The following is a 24,189-nucleotide window of genomic DNA, read 5'->3' as shown; positions in this document are numbered from 1 at the left end:
GTTCCTTCAGGATACTGGAGCCCATGTGTACCGTTGGTTTGGAATCAGGGTTTTCCAACTCCCCTAGGTGGACTCTCCGTGTCCACCAATCCGGTTAAAACGCCGAACATTCTCGTTTCGTCCTCTCAATTTCAAAAACAACACCCTTGATGCGAGAAGGCAGTGAGTAGGAGTTCCCTGGCAGAGACTTTATACCCATGGTCATGTGAGAGCGTTTCGAGAGAGAGAGCGGACTCTTCCTACTCTCGGCCGTAATAGGGCATTTGGGGGGCTCGACTGTAGATAATTAAGCTTCGACGTGACTATCATAATATTTAAACTAAAACTTCGGTTCATTAATCTAAAAGGATGAAACCATATAATTAATTAACTGTATTACTAAATTTAGTCAACTCACTTTCATAAGATAAACTTTTTCAAAATTGCCATTCAGAACTGGATGTGACCGATTGAAATTAATTCTCATTGAATACATATAATGAAGAGACTGAGTATACATATTACAATCAGACTCATTACTTACATACTGAGATGATTCATTTTCAAAAATCACATTACAAATGTCTTAACATTGGAAGAATTTGTAAAGCACAACGATGATCAAACAAAGTGTTATTGATGAAAGAAATAAAATAGTGTATCGAAAATCTTCCAGATAAAGAAAAAACAACATTATCTCATTGAAGAAAAAAATTCAATTTGTATGATACACGCATTTTGTTCGTGTGTGTGCAGCTTTACACTCACCTCGTGTTCTTGCTTAAAGTAGAAAAATTAAATTTTAATGGAAATTGTCACGTTTCTATATAGACTTTCGAAGTGTATAGCCGTTTCTTTCTAATTTGATAATTCAAAGTAACCATTGAAAAGATCAAATTTTATGCTCGTTTTTAACCAATCATAGTATGGTAGACGAACTCATCCATTTTCAATATTCTTCTACATATTGTTAACAATGAGCTGATATTTATCCAACGTTTGTTGAAATTCCTCACTCGTATTGATGAACCATCATTTGGATATGATTTACAATACTTCAAACTAAATGAATGGTTAACTTGTAATTTAAAATGCTTGCTCACATGTTCATAAACTAACCGTTTGTTATCTGGAATAGTCAATTAATTAGCGGTCAATGAGGCACTGATTTTATTCGATTCGTTCAAATCAAAGTAGCACAGATTGTATGGATTGGATGTCAAAATTTACACTTTGACATTTGAATTTGATTTCAATAAAACAAATTCTGTCAGATGATTTCATCATCGTTTATTATGAAATTGTGTCCTCTGATCAAAGTCACATCCATTTTATTTGACTACCATATTGTATCTTCTGACCAAAGCTAAACCCATTCCATTTGACCACCATATTGTACAGCTGACTTTAAATAGAGGCTAAGATCTAAAGAGATAATAAGTTTTTTAATTGATCGGGTGAAAGTAGAATTGAATGTGTTCAGTTATGTAGATTAAATTGATCAGTGATTGTAATAAATGAAGAACAATGCAAGGTGTATGTTCAATCTCTTGAGGTCAATAAAAAATGCTTGTGAATAGACAATTCATGTCTTGCTAAAACCTGACAGGTGTTATCTTATCGGATACTAACCATCCATTTCATTCATATCATTCACCTTACATATCGTCCGGTAAAACATGTAAGTACATTTGTATTCACGAATGCGAATAATGGTATAAAAGCTTGACAATACCTTATCTAGAAAATACATACTCTGTGAGAAACAAGTTGTTCCACATGACTGAGTAAATAGCTTGTATTCTCACACACATTTCTAATTGTACAGACTCTTAGTCTTCTAAAGAAACATTTTATTGAATTCCGTATAATTTATCTGTTCAACTTATGTATGAGGTTGTCAGTAATTTCACTTTTTCTACTTTTTTATGAAGGAAACTTATTGAAATACTTTGTGCTGAGAATTCAATACTGTTCCAGACACATAATGTTGAATGAAGCCACTGGTCATAATCATAATAATAAATCATTATCAAAATTTCTCAATGTAATTTCATGATGAAAGTGAAAACGAATGTCATAGTTTAAATGTTAAACTCTACCGCTGTCGGATTGAATACTGCCTACCTAATGTCATGCGGTTTTCACTTAAAGTCATTCAAACAACTTATTAGTTACATGCGGTGTATCTTTGTATTTCTTCCAAATCCGGACAGAGATTTTTCTTTTCGAATGATTTCTTTCTTTTTCAGTACATCTTCGATGGCGACTAATAAATTCCGTATACCTATTACCAGCACTTGAATGTTTTAATGTTGAACCCAAAATAGCTCCGCGTTCAAACGAAGATCAGTTTCGACAACTAATGGAAATGTAGAGAGTTCTAAGTGTATTAGCAGCTGATACATTCTACTGCGATCAACTGTATAAATTGAAATTTGAATGTGTTTATCTGTATCTCTATTGGGAAATACCTGAATCGACCATAATTAATGTACTTACAACCTCGTTGTAGCATAGGCATCCCACAAGCACTCATCATCCAACCCTGTTCTAGACAAACCTATTCAGTTATTTCCAGGTGGTGTTAATCCTTTTGACGTTTGCTTTCAATTCACGACACAAGGTGCCTTTCATTTTTTCTGTTTCCACCCAGGACGTGAAATCAGCGCATACCTTGTGATGCAGTTGATGGTTTCAGCGATATATGTATTATTCACCTTCACCGTCTTTTCTCGATTTCATCACCAGTTGAAAGCTGGTTTGTTCTCACACATGGTAGGCTGTTGCTGATGATATCTGACCATCGAGCATTGAATATTGTGCAGAGACAAATATTTATAAATACTTGGACTGTTTTGATGACGATTGTGATAGTAGAATGGGTTTATAAAGTTAAAAGTTAACAGAGTTAAATGTAGTTGAGGTGTTCAAAAGCAACAAGTTAATATGACGTCAATTTAAACTTCAGTGTTTTACTGTTGACAGAATACAATGTCTGGGAGATCAGAGATCCATTAGACTGTTTTGTATTTAGGAAGGTGTATTTCCCTTAGATGTCGAATGATTACGCTAACGAATAACCCAATGATTTGTTTTCTTTATTTGAGATCAGTTGAATTGAACATTTTCTATAAAACTAGTTCTCCGCGTACACTAAATGTATGATAAACCTAAAGAAGCACATATGTCCATACAAACATGATAAGACTAATATCAAGATCTACAAATTATTACTGTTCTATTAAATAAGTTACTTGAAAGGTTTAAAAAATTAAACATGAACAAACTTAATTGTAGGAAATGTAATTTAGACTGATATAAAGTAGAACAAATAACCAGCAATCAATAGGGCTTCTTATTCTCACTATTTCATTTTCTTCAGCCGTTTAACTAGATTATATAGACCTCCATATCTCAGAAGAAGCACAGAATACAGTGGACGCCTCAAAAAGAATCCAGGCATTTCTTGCATTGTACTTTAATATGACGTACTTTAGATATTTATTGTTTACTGAATGGAATTTTCTTCGTCGTCGACTTTTTTTTACTGTATCATCAATTGTTCAGACGTTTATCTACTTAATTTTGCATACGTGTATATGATCGGAAGCGTATTGCTAATTACTACATAACTAGTTTTATGTATACTAATTACAATGTAAACAAGTATAGATATTGAAAGGACAAAAGGTCGCACAATATTGCAAATTGAATGAAATTATGAATGTAAGCTATTAGATGCCAATTCAGGAGATTAATATTTACCACTTATTTTGAGACTCAAAGTTTCTGGGTTCGATCCCTGTTGCAGTCATGAATACGGAGTTCAGTAATAGGAAACAACAGTTGTCCATTACTCATTACTTTTCTACCTTAAGCCAGTACTTATAAAATAAACGTTTACACTACTAATTAGTAGTAAGTTTAATTATATCAGTAAACCATTTTGTACTCAACTCAATTTGATCTGGCTTTAATATTTCAGCGCCAAAGAATTTGGTAAACTCCTGGATATTTATTCACCACAGTTTGGTCATGACTCCCGAAAAAAAAGAGATTTAACTTGTCTAAACAATATTTCCACTAAACACAATAGTGAATTTTTTAATAAGCGGAATACACCCATTATGACATTAAATAAGAAAGAAAGATTAGTTCAGCGAACAGTTCTCTTTTCGGTGAATTCATTTTCAAAGCTATACAATCGCACATATATGGACACTTATTTTTACAGGGTGATAATAATAATACTGATAATAAACTTCTGTTATACATGGTGACAGTGAGGTTAAATAAACAAAGGTAAAAAAATTTTTAAACAAGGAAAGTTTGATAGTTAATGGCTTAAGTATTCATCGGGTAAGGATGGCTCAGCATGCTAAAATAACACAAAATGTTGAGGCAGAGATGAATGATCGTGAAAATAAAAACAAACCGGTTGGGGGTAGAAGATTTGAAGGGAAGACGGAAGGTGAAGCAGGTGGCTGTAAAAGAACAAGAGTATGAAGAAAGAGAAATAAATTTTTTTTTAATACATTAAGACCATGGTAAAAGAAGAGGTTGTACTAGTCTCTTTTGTACACAGAATTCTGGTTTTTCAAAATGTATGGCTATTGCCTCGGCAATGCAAAGAAGATGCAGTCTAATTGTCTTAGGAAGGCTTCTACTTACCTTGTAGATGACTTTGAACGCAGAGTCTGTCTTGATTGAATGACCTGTGTTCACAAGGTGTTCGATTATAGAACTTCTTATTGAGCCGTTGCCTCCTCCTTGTAGCCACGCCGGACAATGTTCTTGAATTCTTTTGGATAAAGTACGCATCGAACGACCTATATACCTAGCTCTACAAGAGCAGGTAAATTGGTAGATGCACATTGAATTGGTCAGATGAGATAATTTATCTTTCAGATTATTGGTGAACAGTGATCGGCTGGAGAATAATATTCGCAATGTTGCTGCGAAGAATGTTCTTTTTAAAGAATCCGAAATTCTCCTCTTTTAGATATAAGCGGCTCTATCACCTTTGAAGTCGATGTTCATGTATAAAATTTTCTTTTCTACTGTAGTTGTTTGTAGTTTTGGCATTTTCGGCTTCATGTTCTTATCAATGAATATAGAAGGATATCCATTTCTGATAAGTATCTCTTTTAAAAGGCCCAATTCTTTCTCTACGACCTCGGGGCTACAGATTCTTCGTATTCTTGTGGCGAGAGTTATTATTAAGTTTCTTTTTCGGCTGATGGGAACCCAACTGTGGAAATTTGATAGTTGGCCATTCCACATGGGTTTCCTGTAGATAGATCTTTTTAAGGTAGCATCTTGTTTTCTTGTCATATCTACATCAAGGAAGTGAATATTTTGTTTGCTTGCAACTTCAAGTGTGAATTTTATTGATGGGTGACAATTATTAAATGTCTCTAGGAGATCCCTTAAGTTACATTTATTGTCACAAATGATAAAGATATCATCCACATATCTTTTATACAAGTGGAGGTTTTCTATAATCCTTTTGAGTTGGTTGTTTTCTAAACTGGCCATGAAGCAACCTGCCAGTAATGTACCAAGTGGGGGTCTCATTGCTATACCATCCTTCTGTCTATGAATTACATCGTTGAATGTGAACTGTACATTGCAAGTACAACGTAGTAATAATTCCTTCAAATAAACCTCAGGTATCCCAATGTTTATCTCAGTATTGTTTACGTACTTACAGATAAAATTAATGGTCTCTGTGAGTGGAACATTAGTGAATAATGTTTCCACATCCAAAGATAGCATAATTTTGTCACTTACATTCACTTCTTTTATTTGCTCGATAAATTCAAAAGTATCACGTACGGAATGTTTACAAATGAGTTTTCCAACGGGTTCTAAGAGATTCGCCAACCACTTTGCTATAGGGTGGTAAGGGGATCCAGACATATCGAGAATCGGTCTAAGAGATAAGCCAGGTTTTGTGTATTTTTGGCAGACCGTATAATCGCGGTATTATTGATGCTGTTGGTTTTATGTGCTCAAAGACCTGTTCGTTGATTAACTGCTCATTTTTCATTCTCTTAAGTACATCAATCAGTTGCTTTTCTATAATTTCAGTCTTGTTTTTCTCATTGATGGGTTTTGAGAATTTGGTGTCATCTGATAACAACGTTGTCATTTTTTCAACATAACTCATGCAATCTACCAGCACTAAACCAGCACCTTTATCTGGACGTGTTATGATCAAGTCTTTATTATTTCTAAGTAGTTTTATCTGATTTCTATGTTCTTTTGTTAGTAGACTTTTGCCTGTTACTTTTGTGCTAATATATTGGTTGCAGCTGTCAAGAAGAGTAGATTTGAAACGTTGGAATTCTTGACCAGAGATTGGATTAAGACCATTTGTTTGTTTGATTAAGTTTTCGAATTGAAAATGTGTGTTGATTTTGTCAACTTTTTCATTAATGTCGCAGAATTTTATCCCCAAAGATAAGGCTTTTAATTGTACATTTGTCAACGATATTGAAGAATGATTAAACACATTTCTCAGGGTTGTTAGGAAAGTTGTGCTGTGTTTCTGTAGTTTTTAAACTTTTAGTGAGGTCTGATATTAAGCTTTTTGTGCCTTTGTTTATTTAACCTCACTGTCACCATGTATAACAGAAGTTTATTATCAGTATTATTATCACCCTGTAAAAATAAGTGTCCATATATGTGCGATTGTAAAGCTTTGAAAATGAATTCGCCGAAAAGAGAACTGTTCGCTGAACTAATCTTTCTTTCTTATTTAACAATAGTGAATCTCGAATCTGTAATTTCATTTAATGTAAATCACAAACTTTTTAGAACATACTTTGCCTTGCCAATTTATGATGTATTTGTCTAGATATTCATGTACAGAATTCCAACTACAAAACAACAGTTATTTACTACGAATAATGTTTTTGCATAAACGAGATAACGTCTGATATTCATCATCATCACAGTTCTACATGGTTAACGTTTCACCTTAATATTTATAATCTTATTCTATTCATTGAGTTCATGTTCGCGCAACTGTGGACTCATCAGCAAATGTGCTTTAATGGCAAGCTAAGCTAAATATAGTCAATATTCTTTTGAATACAAACATTAACTATTGAACATGATTTGATTTCTAATGAAAATTGCTTATCATTTAAACATTTAAATGAGCTTTCTATTTCGGCGCGCATTTGATTTGATCTATTTTCTTTGTTTACTGATTATTTCCTACAAACAAAAAGTGTTCACAACACTTTTCAATTAACTCATGAATTAGATTTATCAATGTTAATCCATTTAGATTTTTTATTTATGAACTATGGGTGTAGGGTATTTGTCGTAATTTGTGAATCGTTTCAATGTATATTAGTTTGAAGTCATAACTGCGGAGAATGTGAAAACGATGTGAATGGATATCAGTCAATAGTTCTGATGTTGAACATCAAATCAGTCAGTTATAGACACTTATCTTCATTCAAAATTTTACATGAATTCAGATGAACTGTTACTGAGGGCAGGTGAATAAAAAAAACTCAACAAAGAGAGAATTCAATTTAGACATTTAGAAGAATATAAAACGACAGAAATATTTATTTTCCACAAGTTATTCACTTTGGTTCCACACCAATATATATATATATATATTCAACAATGTTGATAAACCGAATGAAAGATCCAGTAAACGGCCATATTCCAGATCAACAGGCTGGATTCCGTAAGGATCGATCGCGCACAGACCGAATCGTGACATGACGGATCATCATTGAACAGTCAATTGAATGGAACTTGTCAATATACATCAACTTCCTTAACTATGAGAAAGCGTTTGATATCGTGGATAGGAGAACCTTATGGAACCATCTCCGACACTATGGTATACCTGAAAAAATCGTCAACTTCAACCAGAATTCATACGACGGACGACAGCTGACAGATCCAGTCAAAGTGACAATAGAAGTTAGACAAGGCTGCCTAGTCTCAACCCTTTTCTTTATTCTAGTGGTCGACTGGATTATGAAGACCTGAGTATCTCAGGTGAAGCAGGGAATACAATGAACAGGTAGGGTGCAACTAAACGATTTGCACTTCGTAGACAACCTAGCTTTTATACCTCATACAGAGCAACAATTGCAGGTGAGGAAAGCCACTCTAGCAACGGCGTCTGCGTCAATAATTCACAACAAGCACAACCCAATCACACTTGGAAAAGCTATGGGAGAGATGAAAACTTCCACTTACCTGAGCAGCATCACTGATAAACAATGAGGATCGGATGCAGATTTGAAGACGTAGATTAGAAAAGCAAGTGCAGCATCCCTACAGCTGAAGAACGTTACCTACTTACTGACGTCTGCTACTCCAAATGGAGCATAGACTGCCGACCAGCATTCTCCAACCGACTCTTTTCTGGGTCTTCCTTTCTATTTCTATCCAATTATTGTTCATTATTCTCATATCCACCTACATTTCTCGGCGTGCCGTGTTCTTTGATCTTCCTCTTCTCCTCTGACCTTGAGCAACACTTTGTGCCGGGGATTGGAAACAAATATCTAAAGAATGAATAGCACATCCCAAAAACTGGAAAGGGAAGCCCAGGAAAGATTTGGTTTTAGAATTCTGGTCGACGACCTATGCTCCACCAAGCGTAACAGGCGTATGTGTGTGTCTGTAAGTGTGTAAGTATGTTTACTGACCAATGACATATTTCATTATTATATGCTGTTTGCAATATTATCGTAAACCTTCTTGTCCGACTGAAAATAGGTGAGTATTTACCACAACAATCAGTGTTATGTAAATATATTGATTCCGTTAATTTCCCTTTGTCAAATTCTATTAAAACTCATGTCAACGTTTGCTCAATGGTAACAGATATAAGTTTTGAATTAAGGATTTCCACGTATATTTTAAATTGTTTTCAACTGAACCAAAACTACACATTCAGCCTAGATACATTTTACAGTGTAAAAATTATATCTTACTATTCAATGGATGGTTGGTTAAATAATCCACAAGAATGCTATATAACAGTGTATATTATTAGAGAGAAAAAACAATAAAAAAATAAAACATTCCACACATGACAATTCATGATACCGTAAACAACACAAGATTCAATGAGTTGAAAGCAATCCTTTTATTTCGTTGTCTTGCCACCATGTTTATTGAACCATTCATCACTTTTATCTGAGGCTATAGCTGATTGTAGTAGATTATCCGCTTGTGAATCCACTTGTGACAACTGTCTAAAAGCTTCATCTCCAACAAAACAGATTTCATGACCGTCCTAAATAAGAGGTAATTAAGTAAACAGAAAAGAAGGTCCATACTAAATTCAGTACAAAGTCAAATTGCAGTGAAACTCTGGTATAATGGATGGTTTAAAATAACTTTTTTTCTCTCACATATATTATGAGGATACGTTAACACTATGAGAATAATACTAATCACGTTTTATCGGAACCAAGATTCACGACCCAAAATACAAAACCAAATGAACACTAGATAACACTTTATCCAATGCAATTACAAACAGTCACACTCAGTGAGTTCGGAGTAGAAATCAATGACAAGAAGGTAGATTACATATTTAATAGTTTGTAGGCTGTGGCTGCTCGTTCACGCTCAACGACCAATCATATATTACTTCCAACACCACACATCACATTCATTTTGTGATGGGCTAATGACACTATCCTATCGCTTGAGCTAAATTAGACAGATTGTGATTATAGTTAACATCATAATTATAGACGTCTAATTTGTTAAACAACTGAATAACAGAGTGATATTTCGAAAAATTGCACAATGAACAGTCGAATCAAGCATAGTAAATAAATAAAAAAAACATCAAGTGAGTCATAAGTCGCGCGTACGAAAAAAACAATTTGTACAATGATTTTGACTGCCGTGGAGCTCAAATTTCTTTTATTCTACTGCAAGTTTCCCCTTTTTATGGATAGACTGTCACTGCTTTTATTATGATACCAGTGTAAGATAAACAATGGCTAAATACAGGCTAGACGCGTTCCCTCTATTTCATTCAAGCCAAATCCACTAAGTCATACATTTGTTAGTATTTTCTACTTAATTATTTATTAAGTATGAGTTCATGTACTTGGCTTTGATCACGAATATAAGTGTGAGGACTAGTGACACTGACCGTTCGACTAAACTGAAAAAGGTTCAGCGGAGTTCGGACCCGCGACTACGTGGCTTAAAGTCGAACGATTTGATTGTTTAATCACTGATCTATTTAGTCAACAACTGACATACTTCCTTTATCTGTGTTGCTCACTCAAAATCAGGCAATTATCCACCATGCATAACGTATATGTAAGCCATTTTAATTGACTCAGGTTCGCATAAACATTGAGCAACCTAACTTTACAACTGGAATAACCTGTGGAGTTACGATCAAACTTGGTAACCCAGTAGTTCTTAAATGTCCCCAAATTATGTTGCAACTTGTTTTTTCAACATTCTATGTATTGTTGCTACTGAACTGTAAAGATAGTTCATGTTTATTTGTATCTTAGTAAACCCAACACATTAGAATTACAAAGTTACAGATTTGGAGTTAAACTTGCTTATCTTCTGTCTTTCGCCTAATGATAACTCCATCCATTGGCCCATTAGATTGCATTTGAGTTTAATTAGAAAGTCGAGCTGATATACTCTCACCTTCTTATTAAGCATACTGCTTTGTGTAAATCAAAAGCCTAAAATCCCAGTCTACACACTTGGCATCACCACAGCTTTATCACGTACGATTTACATTTTCTCATTAATCTTGTTGAATTGTCCTCTAATGACCTACTATAACGTACTGGCAGGTATAAAGAAGATATATTATTCCAGTTAACAATTAGGAAATTATAGAAATTGTTCAACAGCTTCAATTGTACAAAAGTGATACAAATCAACGAAAGAATAAACCTACTGGATCAGCTAAAATAATCACTTGTACAGTAGCTTTTCCTGGCGTATCCAAGCTGACTAGACGAGTAAGAATCGTTTCATTTTGTGAATCCATTGTTTGTTGTAAGATTGGTAACTATAGGTAAATTAATAATTATGTTTAAAATAAGTGTTACTTGACTAGTTGGGCATGCAAAAGCTATACGACCAAATGCGCTGGCATGATCAATGGGCTTTTGAATGGAAATTAGTTTTAAACTACACTGATTTGGTGAATAACAAAACACCGCTTCATCTGAGCTAGATGACACAAGTGTCATACTAAGTTTATGAGACCAATAATCTGTATAATAATAGAAGAAAGTTTTTAGGAAGGAGAGTAGAAATACAGTATACCAATGGATCGTTTGAGATTTGAAGTAGACAAAGCCACCATTTGGACTGGATCCCCGTTACTATCACTGTTATGCACCCAAAATGCATATCCACCAGGAGCTTCCACTTTTACTGAATTCGACTCTTTCAATGTGATAGGCCATGATCCACCGATAATTCTTGAATATGCATCCTTATTATGAATACGAATATACTGTTATCATTTAGGAGAGATGAAACAGACAAAAAACACACCTGGAAATCATTGCCAAGTTGATAAGCACCAATCCCATAATTATAAGTCAACTCAACAACAAAATGATTATCCTCAGGTCCATAACCTATCATGGTTTTGCTCCACTTTCCATCATATGGTCTAAATGAATGATGTGAATCAATATTGATTAAGGTTAATTACCCGTTACATGAAGCTTTACAACCTTCAGTAAATTCTTCATGTCGTAACACCTGTGAAGTGATCAAGCAACAAGTAAATAAGAAAAAAATAATGATTAAGTTATGAAGAAATATTTCAGCGATCATACCATATGGAATAACCTCAACTCTTAGATCCATTTACCTATGGATCCAAAATGAAATTAAAGAACTAATAAGACCCAATTTGTAGTCGTAATTCTTTACCGGCTAGACTATAACATCTAATGGTCAAGTACCTAGTTTTTCAGCTGGCTTCGATTAACCACTGCTATGTCAGGAAAAGAGGGTCGTTTTGCTAATTGACGAACTAAATATCATCCTTGTTTTAAATAAAATCAAGTATAACTACAGTACGGGGATTATTTTCAAGATAATTCTTAAGGCTTCGTAGATCACTAGTCGCGACAACCATTGTTTGATAAATCCCGACTGTATATACATTTCAGAAGACAGTACGAAGCATCGAATATATTTTATCACTGTACAGCTCATACCCTAAAGCCACAGTCACACAAAGTGAATGCGAGCAGGAATGTGAATGAGTCATCGAGAGATTTAAGCAACTTTAGTGAACGAGAACTTAAGTGGGGACAACCAAATGCATTTTAACACAATATTACAGAATATCTTGGTAAAACCTGAGAACCATACAGTAAAACCTCATTTTCAAAATACTCATCAATCGCCTCTGACTTGTTTGTTTGTTTGTTTCCATACCAATTTCTCTCTTCGCTTCGATTTTCTCAACCTTCTGTCGTCAGGCATTCCACTTTCGATCAATGGTATATACTAATTATATCTGTCGACATTAATAACACATACGGCATAACCAACACTTAGACTAGCAAGAGGGATGTGGGTAGACTGGAACACGTGATCAATAAGTGTCTGAATATAGGAAAATATATTTCCTAGTTGACATCGTATTAGCTTAGGCGCTTAAATTCTAGTCACTGTCCGAGTTTTGTACTCACTTCAGCTTAGAAGGCCTTCAACCACAAAATAGTCACACAAATTTGAGTTACATTTCATTAGCTACTTTGACAAGAGAAGCCGTCAAGTTACAATCTGCCGTTATTTTTCACACTTTTAATTTAGTATGAACATTTCCCTAGATTTATTCTGTCTAAGAGTAAACATTTAATCGAATCAACATAGTTAGTATTTATTATGGTAATACAGTTTCAATCTGTTTGTCATTTACTAGTGATCAAATCATACAGTATTCAATTTTATGCAGCCTTTAAACGAATACGAATCACATGAATACTATATTTATCAATTATAAATATCTCAAGAAGAAATATGGCTTTTGTTACATTGACCTTAATTCTAATCAAAAGTTATTTTTAATTCTTCTCTAATGAAGAACATATTCGCCAAAACATTTTCGGGTGTGTGAAAAATAAAAAAACTTCGTTGAATGAGGTATGGCATTTCATCAAACCCTAATGCTTAGAAGTTATGCAATATATAGATTAATACAGTTCTAACCAAAAACAAGCGAACACAACTCCAACACAGCCATATTTTAGTTTGGGCGCTCCTAGTAAACTTTGAAAACAACCCTTTAATAGCCACCATTGTGTATCAATAAATAGAATAGTTACACACAACTCCCATCCTAGACAACCTGGTCGACGACAAATTACAGTCTTATCCACTGAATAATCATCTTTATACGCTACATCTAACTTTCATATTACTCATCTCATGGTTTACTTTAAATGACAGGAAAGTCACAGACAATTTCAAAAATAAAATTCATTGATAGAGATGAACAAAACTTCTCTACATATGATAATTTTTGCCCTAATAGCTTGAATTTTACACAACTACAGAAAAACTAATTATACTACTAAAATGTTACAAGCTTCATGGGGAAACGTATTGTGTTTCTATTTTGAGATTAACAGTTTCAATTGAACTACATTAGAAGAAACCAGGCAAGTTTCAGTAAGTGACTAATTCTTTTTACTAATTGCAAACCATAAGATACTAAGCTTGTTGATCATTATATTTATGTATGTTCTATGGGGCCTCTTACTTTTATCCAATTTCTGTTATATAAATAGTAATATAGAGTTGAAAAAAGACTGGACAGTTATATTATCTCTATCAATATTTTTTTTAAATCCAATATACTAACACTAGGTCACATTTTTGACCGACATTTTGGTTGACATAAGTTTTAGCACTATACAAAATATCATCTCTACAGCTTTAATGTAGAATTAATTTATAAAATGGTAGTATTTATGATGTAAAGTATTACAAAATAACACATCATCTAGTTGCCGGATACCATCAGCAACAGCCTTCTCTGAGAGAGAACAAACCAGCTTCCAGCTGAAGAGGAAATTAGGAGAAGACGATGGAAATGGATGGGACATACATTACGCAAATCATCAAACTGCATCACGAGGCAAGCCCTAACTTGGAATCCTGAAGGAAGGCGGAAAAGAGGAAGGCTAAATAACACATTACGTCGGCAAATAGAAGCAGATATGAAAAGGATGAATTACAACTGGAAGGAGCTGAAAAGGATTGCCCAGGACAGGGTTGGATGGAGAATGCTGGTGAGAGGCCTATGCTCCTTCACGAGGAGTAACAGGCGTAAGTAAATAAGTAATTAAGTAAGTAAGTAAGTAACATCATCTAGTTAACATGAATCCATAGAAATTTCCAAACTCAGAATGACTTAAATATTTCTAAACTAGTGTATAGAAAATAATTGGCCGAAGTGATAAAAAACTATTGTGAATAATCGTTTGAGTTAACAAACACAAAATGGTTAGATAAATAATTATACATTTATCGAATAATTAAACTCATGTGTGTGTGTGTGTGTGTATTGGAAAACGTGTGGTCAAGTGAACTTGTAGACTATTTTAAAAAATGTATTATTCAACTAAACATCAATAGAATAAGGCAAAACCAGCTAAAGTTTGCACTATTATCACTTACATACACGCATATATATATATATATATATATATATATATATATATATATATATATATATATATATATATATACACTTGTTTTCATCTAGAGTGCACACATTAACATACCTTCATTCCAAGAATCCGTTTGTAAAAATCAATTGTTTCATTACGATTGGCCACTTTGAAAACAAAGTGTAAAGCCCTTGTATGGTTCATAGGAGGTGACAATTTAAAGTTGATCAAAATATCTAATTCCTTGAATTGAAATCCACTGATATTAAAATTATTTAAAATAAAAGTCAAAGATTACAGAGTGGTTATGGTTTATATTTTGGATGGAATTAGTAGTAGTACATCATGCAAAACGAGTATAAATAGGAAACGAAAACTCACATTAACAAATAAATATCAACAACGTTAAGCCTAGCACGAAGATGTGGAGGTACTACTTCACAAGCTTCAGAAACAAAGTGATAAGAAAAGCAGATGTTTAACGTGTACCGAGAACAGAGGGATTCCACCGCTAGCCACATTCTATCTTTTCTTTGTAAATGAGCACAAAAAATCAGGTGAAACGAACGGAATCAGAGAATAAAATTTATTGAACAATCCCGTATTTAACATTTCAGTAAAGGCAATCGATAACCATATCTCCTTCACTTAAAGTAATTTCATCAATATCACCAATTCTATGGTCGTATATTACAGCTGTATTGAGGACCCTCTTGACACGGCTTATAACAACAGTTAGTAAAACTATAAACGAAGTCTATGACCTGTCCCAGTTCCCCCCACTTTTCTAGTTTACTTCTATTCTATTCAACATAGCCTGGGTTGACGAATTTTTAGACTACCTAGTTCGATTAGTACCAGTCAGCTATCACAAACTTATGAACTGAAACAATTGTGAATTCGTCTAATCTGCTCTACCTTACATTAGAACATTGAAAGAAAATCAACAAAATAACAGAGAGAGAATGGGAGACAACACCAAAAAGTAATGAAACTTTTGGTAAGAAGAAAATGACTCGAAAATAAAAATACGATCAAAGAATGAAACTTTGGGAATTTTCCACAACTCCAGATTCGGATGATGGACAGTGGATATAACTGCATCATTGAGAGGTTCGGCGTCATCTTACTCAAAGCCTACAACCATTCACTACGAGTATTATGTAGGCTCCAAGCTCCTACGTAGACAAAAATTAATAAACGTCCTACTACTTTTACATAGAACTCTACATCTGAGGTCAAAATCCACGACATACTGGTTCACCTGTTATGACTCATGGTAGCCTGCTGATATCATGTGACAAAGCCAACAATCAGAGTCTAGTTTCTATGATTTAGTGTCCCTGTGTTAACCAACGATACGTCCAACAAGTACTAGTAACCTTGAGTCAACTACCAAGACCTTACTGATCCACGATTCCATAGCTTCTCTTTTTGCCCTGCAGTTTGCATCCAGGAATCAGCAATCAGCCTCCACTAATATTACATTTCAAGCAAGAGTAGTGTATATGCAGGCATGCCGGACCACACAACAATAAAATAGAAAATAACAATTATGTGTGATCAAGCCAAGAAGCAACTGTGAGTAGGGGCGACGGCAACTAGCACATCCATATCAAACTCTAAATTGACGAAAACTAGCACCCTTATAGTTGAATAAATAATACAATAAACGCTCTAATAAAAAACGCTGTGACGTCAAAAATCACATCAAGATACATGAATAAATAGTTATTGAGAAGGAAGAGGGATAGACATTATTACTTTGACAGTATAAAAGTAAGTGGTAAGTGTACTATCGTATAAATTATTTCCAGTCAGAAGTTAAGGAATGTTAACGAATAAATCACATAGGTGAACTTTAAAGAAACGTTACTCTGAGGTTCTAAGAACTGGTTCGAAGACAGATTCGGTTTACTAAGTTACGTGATTTTATAGCATAAAATATTTATCCTCTGGGAAACTTGGCACGAAGATATATGTAAAAAGACCATAGCTGGATGTCGTACCATTTTTGAAAGACAGTTGGTATATGTTAGCCTTAATTGCTCAAAACGATTTTTTCATACATTACACTACAGTTGCACGAAAATTCAGATATATTGGCTTAATCAGATCTGGCCAAAGCTGAGACCTTATCAAACTATCTCAGAGAAGCTTAAACTAACGTCATTGTTAACAATACTTGTTATAACGAAAGCTCAGAGATACCAGCTATAGAACCTGTGCTAGTTAGTCCTATATTTAAGGATAGTCAGTGACAGATCGTATTTAACTGCCGAGCTGTCAGTCTGACCAGCATAGTAGTTAATATACTTGAAAAGGCAATTCAAGTTAAGTTATTAAGTTACATGGAACCATTCAATCTGTTGACTCCCGAGCAACACGGGTTTCAAAACAAGTATTCACGGTTAACCAACTTAAATATTGCGAGCAAGGTTTGGACATAAGCCCTAACTAATTGCATTTCTGTCGATGTGACATTCACGGACATTAGCAAAGTATTTGAAAAGCTTTCTCATCTAGGTCTTGTAAAGAAACTCTCGAGCTTCAGAATAGCAGGTGCTGTACAAGAGTGGATAAACAACTTCTTATAGGGTTGAAGACAGGGGTGAGGGTAAATGGGACACTGTGTAAACGGAAGCTCGTTAAAAGTGGCGTACCTCAGGGCACCATCTTTGGTCCCCTACTTTTCATTATCTACATCAATAAATTACTCTCGATTGCTTAATTCATCGACATTGTTATTTGCGGATGATGTCAAAATCTGGAAGACAATTAAGAATAAGGCTTGTTATTTTTCTCCCGAAGCTAACCTAGACTAACTAGTTAGGTGGTCCAAATGGTAGGGCCTAGAAACCAATTCAAGAAAGAGTGGGCTCATGCTCATTGGACACGAAAGTAGTAACCAGTATATTAATGACGGCACATCTCTTCCATGCGTGTAGGACCTCAAAGACTTAGGGGTAATGGTAAGTCATGAATTGTAAACAACTATGCATTGCAATGCAACAGCTGCCAAAGGTTTTTGTGTGTTATGGGATCAAAATTGTGGAAGGGTCTTTCCAAACTCTCTTAAGGGGAGTGCTTAAAACGTCTAAAATTTTTCTTTTTATCGTTTTGTAGAACGTCAGGTGGCGTTTAATTACAACTTGGATGTTAATATGTCTTATCTGTTTGCTTCATCCAGCACTAATAATCTTCGACAACATAACAAGAAGGTTCAAAACCCGTGATCTAATAAACGCAGAGTAGGGTTCCGTTCTTCTCATTGTGTGGTCAATTACTCAAATGCCTTACCCAAACTAGTGGTAATAGCCCCATGAGTGAACGTCTTCAAAGAAAGGCTGAAACCTCATTAAAAGACAAAATGTAAGCATCATCACAGATCCACTAACCTAATAAAACCATTACTGAAGACTGAAAATAGAACTAGACCGAAGCCAACAACCGCTACACGGCAATTGAAACAGCAGTGAAACAGGACCTATGAGACTGAAAAAAACCACGTTTCTGCAGATTCCGTAAAATATTTCATCTTAATATCTCAAGCAATTCAGTGTTCGTACGCCCTAAACTTGAGTACTGCATACAAGCGGCTAGCCCCTACTTAAAAAAAGACAGTCAGCTTTTGGAATAGGTTCAGAGTACAGCAACTAAGCTGATTCCCGGAATAGTGAAGCTTCTGTATGATGCTTCACTGGCTAAGCTAAAACTATTCCCGTTGTCATATCGTAGAACTAGAGGCGACTTGATCACAATTTTCAAATTGCTTAGTGACAAATTTGCACCTAATATGCCCTCATTTTTCTTGTCTTCCAAAACAGAGAATTTACGAGGACACTCCAAAAAAGTTCATAAGCCGAGAACAAATTACTTGTCAGCTGACTATCGACTTTCCCATCGAATCATCAACGAGTGGAATTCACTGCCTCAGCACGTGGTTGAGGCTCCATCCGTCGACTCTTTCAAAAGAAAGTTGGGTCAACTGAGAGACCACCATTGTCAGGACTAACACAGGCCATCGAGCCTCCTGTCCTTCCCAAACTGAAACTGAAAAAAACTCAAAAATTGAGGGTTTATGAAGATATTCAGTTTCATGACTAAAAGCCCTAACTATTGACCATAACGTTCTAAAACTTTTGGCGGTTATTGCACGGCAGTGTGCAGTAGTCTTTAAGTCTTAACTAACGATAACTCCTGAGTCATTATATGTCTGGACGACAGGTAGTTCAGTGTTATTCATCGTGTATGTATCTGTGCCTTGATGACCGATATGCATCACAACACACTTGGAAGTATTTATCGGCAACTGCCATATTTGAAACCATTCAGATAACTTCTTCAGGTCATTTTGAAGTTCTAAGTTATCACTCTTACATCGTATCGTTTTCCATATCTTGACATAGTCAGCATATAGCAAGACCGATGATGATAGGAGACAAGGAAGGTCATTTACATACAAGCGGAATAGCACTGGCCCCAAAACTGTACCCTGGGGCACTCCACTAAGCACAGTTTCCTAGCTAGATAACTTTGAGTTCACCCTTACTCTTTGTTGACGCCCAACTAAGAAGTTTTTCATCCACATCAATAAATTGCCTCCAATCCCGACTTTTCTTAACTTACATAACAGCCGGTTGTGCGGAACTTTGTCAAAAGCTTTACTGAAATCAGTGAAGGCGACGACTACAGGTAGCTTTTGGTCCTTAAGAGCGCACCAGCTTTCACGAGCCACTAATAAGTTAGTGAGACAAGAATAACCTATTCTGACGCCGTGCTGCTTCTCCGAGAGGATCCGGTTCTATCGAGATCCTTCCGAATAATCTTTTCTAAGATTCTAACAACCACACTAGTTAGGCTAACGGGGCGGTAGTTCTCAGGTTTGTGTTTCGTGCCTGTTTTGAAGACAGGACTTACTATGGCGTTTTTCCAGTCTTTCGGTAAACGACCCTGCGTAACGGATAGGTTAAAGCATGTACTTAAAGGGCTTGCAAAGAAGTTAGATAATTCCTTCAGTAGCCTAGGATGTAATTCATCGAGCCCCGTGGATTTACCTATGTCAAGATTATTTAGAATACCAAAGACATCTAGTTCTTTAATGGTCACGCTATCCAGTGTATGTATGGGGGGATCTGTATACGCTGATGGGAAGGGTGCTTCTATGGTGTATACATTGCTAAAGTAGTTTGAGAACACTTGAGCCTTACCAAAGTCGTGCTTCACTAGTGACGCGGCAGTAATGTCTCCCCATAGAACAGGAATATTTCCTTTTTTCTCCTTGTCCTTTCCTTTATATAAGAATATAAGCGTTTAGGACATTCTACGGAGTCCTTAACAATCTTTTCTTCGTACAATTTTCTAGACTTACGGAGGGTCGAGGCACAAGTATTCCGAGCGTTTCGATACTGAGATTTTGACTCATCAGTCCCCAGTAACCTAAATCTATCCCACATTTTCCTTTTCTTACGGAGAAGGATACGGACCTCCCTACTGAACCATGGTGGTGAGTTTTTCGACCCCTTTGGTATAGTCCAAGGGATGTGGGTGTGTGGTAACTTTTAAGTATGAATTTCGAAATGCGTCCCAGGCCGTTTCAACTGAGGACTCTGGGTCTATTGTCCAATCTACTAACGATGTTGAGTGCATGATATCTGGTATATTTGCTTTCCAGACGTTAGGTCTGGATTGGGCTGACGCGTGCTCGTGACTGACAGTTATATGGAAGTCGAAAATTAAAACTGCGTGGTCACTTTTACCTAGGGGTGGCATATGATGGAGGTTCGCAACATCATCCTCATAGTGAGTCAGTATAAGATCTAATAAGGATGATACAGTGTTCGGATCGTACCTTGTCGCTTCTTTCACATGTTGAACTGGAGCACATGTGATAACCCCATCAACTAGTTCCTTCTCGAAAGAATTCTCCGACGATTTAGTTCGCAGATTTTCCCAGTCTACCATAGGTGCATTGAAGTCCCCTAGGATTAGACATCGACCACTTTGGGACCAAGTATTGAGACTGCTTAACAGGTTCTCATTTGCCTCACAGCTTGGACTGCGATAGACCAAACCAACCAGCAGCTCTTGTCCCTTGCATTTCAAGCGGCAACTAACTAATTCACACGTCCCACTCTCATGGGATACACTATCGATAATGGCGAATGGGATAGCATTCCTAATGAATAGAGCTACTCCCCCTCCTTTGCGCTTTTGTGTTCTGTCGGCCCTTACTAACGTAAAACCCTCGAAATCAAGTTCCATACTATCTATAGCCTGTGTCAGCCAGGTTTCTGTAACTGCGATTATGTCTGGCTTTGTAGAGTCAATCTGTACACCTAGTTCTGATCTCTTATCAAGTAAGCTTCGGGCATTGGTGTAACAGATCCGAAGCCTGTTTAAGTGCCTTCGTGCTTCACCCAGAGTGACTTCGGCATCATTCTCTGCCGAAGTCTTACAACCCGAAAATTTACAATTTTCAGGTCCTTTTCGCCAGCGTCTAACCTTAATTGTAGTTCTTTCTCGGCTTCCCATCTTTTAACACGGTCTGCCAACGGTAGGTCCTTTCGGATGAAGACTCCTGAACCCTTTAATTTGTGCCCATTCTGTAAAATTAGGTCACGTTCGTCCGAAGAGCTGAATACTACTTTAAGCAGTCTGGAATGACTTGGTTTCGAGTCCGCTAGACTCCCTAGTCTGTACACCTTTAGCAAGGTGACCCCGGTCATATTTTGAGGCATGACTTGATTAAGCAGCCGCCTAATTAGTACAATGTCATGCTCTAAACGAGCTTTAGGTTCAGAGCTCTCGCTCTCCTTGATTCTATGAAAAATAGCTGATCTGTCGCTATGATCAGCTTTCGATTTTTCAACTACTTTTACAGGGGCAGGGTTCCCTTTTATATCCCTACTTTTCTTCCTTACAACCTGTAAACATTCGTCAACGGTGCTGGTAGAAGCAATAACAGTTGCGTCAAACCTATGGTACTTTGTTCCAAATCACGAACTATCCGTAAATAGAGGCGTGAACACCCATGCTCTTTATCAGTCGTTAATCCATTTGTTGTTAATGAAATATATCAATTTCCATTCTAACAAAAGGCGCCTGATAACACGTGTTATATAACACATATGCCCATATGGACATATGACCTCGAAAGCCTGTCGCTAACTATATGTAAACAAGCGCAAGATATCGGTTTTATTTCTTTCATCTGAATTTCAAACTTTTTCACCAGGTACAGGAAAATGATTCTCCCTTTTTTATTTGTATCTAGATTGTAGGATATACTTGTCAGACACAAAAAAGTATATGGATATTGCGTAATACCACAATAAACAATAAAAACGAAAGAATTTACGGACTGAAAGAAGAATGATTGGTGAGAAGCCAGTGGATGGGTTAAATTAAGGGACTAACCAGTTACCTCACAAGCAGTAACCACTTTCCGCGCAGACTGTTGTCCTTGAGTGACGCTGAAAAGTACCTTCAAACATTCAATCAGCAATAGCTCGGACAAGAACCCAAGTTATCAATCCTCACGTATGAGGACAGTAGGTTGATGGATCTATATTGGTCCCTTAACCTTAATTACTTATGAAAATTACTCTTATCTTTGAAAGTGTTCATTGGTGGGATTGATACAACGGTCGCGTAAGGTGTTCGAGTCATTGACCACACAATGAGAAAAACGAAACCCAATTTCAGTTTATTCGACCAAAGTTTTGGGATCTAATTCCTGTGGCTTCGGAAATGATTAGCGCTGGATGGAGCAAAAAGATCAAAAATGGTAACACCCAGTCATTATTTAGAATAGGGTATGGCGATCTAATGTCAAGTTGTTTCAAATGGTCCTAGTAGGAATAGAAGAAGCTTGCGCTTAAGGGACTTCTGTGTACAGTAGCAATGGATTACCAATAAATACGGGTGTGAACCAAAAATCATTTAACGGTAAAAAAGAGAAAATACGATTAAATTTTTAGCGAAATACTGTCCTTGGTCCTTAGGAATATGTCAAGTATGTAGTGACTCACATTTATCACGAGAACACGACTGGTTTGATAAAAACAATTATTATTATAACCAACCGTACCAGTGTTTGTTTCAATGTGCTTTCGTTTGACTGTGCTAATGACAGCTTTATTGTGCTTCCATTCTGATTCTCACACTTTTGATTGTGACTTCGCGCGAATTCGGTTACGTTCTGTAACCAAGCTTGTATCCTGGCACGATCTCGGTATCCTTTCTATACCACGAGATCGCCAGCGAATATATCTCGATTTGGTCCATTAATTTCCTTCTGATATTTGGCTTCCGGGGATTTTATGGATTTATTTGGTTACGTTCAACCTTCGCCTTCTAATTTACTTGGCACGTGTTTCTTGGTAGCGGTGTTCATAGTTAGTCTCGACTCGACTCCACGCTACAAGTATTCTCTTCAAGGACTCCAGAGAAGTTACCTGAACTAGTTCATCCGACAACAAATTCCAGAATTTGATCGCTCTTAGGGAGGTGTGCCTAAAGTCTGTTCCACCGTATTGATTCCCCAGCTCCTGAGTTTTACCCTCAAGGCTTGTGCTGGGACTGAACTGTGTTGTTTGAATGAACTAATGATACCTTTGTACATGTTGAATGCTTGATTTCGAATTCCAAATACAGTACATTCGTTCGTGCTTATCTAATATTTCTTGATCCGATTACGTTATTTCTGAGATTCTTAGTTCATACTATAATTCAAATACTTCTGAGTAGCACATGAACTTATGTAGCTATTTAAGGGGATGATCGGGGGTGTTAGGGGTGCTGTAGGTCATTAGAATGTCACCACTGCACTCTAACAAATATAGGCTCAACGTCTGGAGACACCTCACGAGAATTGAGTCTGAGTCCCCGGACTGATTTTGTGGCTAGCTGTTGGACATATTTCAATACGGGGAAGGAAACACTATATTTCCATACTCTGAATGGGGTCACATAAAAATTGAAAATAGGGAGGAAACTTCCGTCGTCGAACTAGCCAAAAGTACGTCCAAATTTTTCCAGTGCAAGGTCTGTTCAACAAGCATTTTTGTTGCGATTAGTGCAATACTTTAGATCATAGTGTACCAACATCCCTAGATCACTTTCAACTTATGATACCTCTAGTGGGGGGTTACCTAAAATGTATTCACAGCCTGAAGCATCACCCAGATAGACTACTTTACACTTTGTTTTGTTAAACGTAAGTCCCTTATTATCCGCCCAACTTCAAGATCCGGCCGGATACTCCTGAAGTGCCAGTTTATTATCATGTATGCAAGCTTCTTTCTACTGTTTTATATCGTCAGAGGATAGTAATAAATCAGACGATACTTGCTGAGGAAGGTCGTTCATATAAACTAGGAAAAGAAGAGGTCCTATAACTGAACCTTGAGGAACCTCACCAGGTCACTCCGCGTTCTACGGCAAGAGAAAAGCGTTTAAGAGCCTTAACTAAACATTGTGGGGGAATTCGGAAGAACTCGTCTCCGACTTA

General features: G+C 36.3%; 1 protein-coding gene across 1 annotated transcript; it reads right to left on the bottom strand.

The window, feature by feature from the left end:
* Positions 1-542: 542 nt before the first annotated feature.
* Positions 543-22,280, bottom strand: GLOD4 (Glyoxalase domain-containing protein 4). The gene is made up of 9 exons (XM_051214081.1): positions 22,102-22,280; positions 14,790-14,934; positions 11,696-11,745; positions 11,533-11,653; positions 11,299-11,491; positions 11,079-11,245; positions 10,925-11,038; positions 9,079-9,268; positions 543-1,404 (listed from the first exon to the last, which is right to left on the bottom strand). The coding sequence occupies exons 2-8, from the start codon at positions 14,877-14,879 to the stop codon at positions 9,119-9,121; spliced, it is 885 nt and encodes a 294-aa protein (XP_051067201.1). The 5' UTR covers positions 14,880-14,934; positions 22,102-22,280; the 3' UTR covers positions 543-1,404; positions 9,079-9,118.
* Positions 22,281-24,189: the final 1,909 nt, after the last annotated feature.

This window comes from Schistosoma haematobium, chromosome 2 (assembly GCF_000699445.3).
Source record: "Schistosoma haematobium chromosome 2, whole genome shotgun sequence".
NCBI lineage: Eukaryota > Metazoa > Platyhelminthes > Trematoda > Strigeidida > Schistosomatidae > Schistosoma > Schistosoma haematobium.
This window is presented reverse-complemented; position numbering and strand designations above follow the sequence as displayed.

What these genes read in the sequence shown, in the direction of transcription:
- GLOD4 (XM_051214081.1), bottom strand. Translation starts at nt 14,879, where the DNA reads ATGAACCATACAAGGGCTTTACACTTTGTTTTCAAAGTGGCCAATCGT. An exon ending in AAATCTCAAACGATCCATTG is followed by an intron (nt 11,246 to 11,298) that starts GTATACTGTATT and finishes ATTATTATACAG; the next exon opens with ATTATTGGTCTCATAAACTT. An exon ending in TGATTATTTTAGCTGATCCA is followed by an intron (nt 9,269 to 10,924) that starts GTAGGTTTATTC and finishes CCTCTTATTTAG; the next exon opens with GACGGTCATGAAATCTGTTT.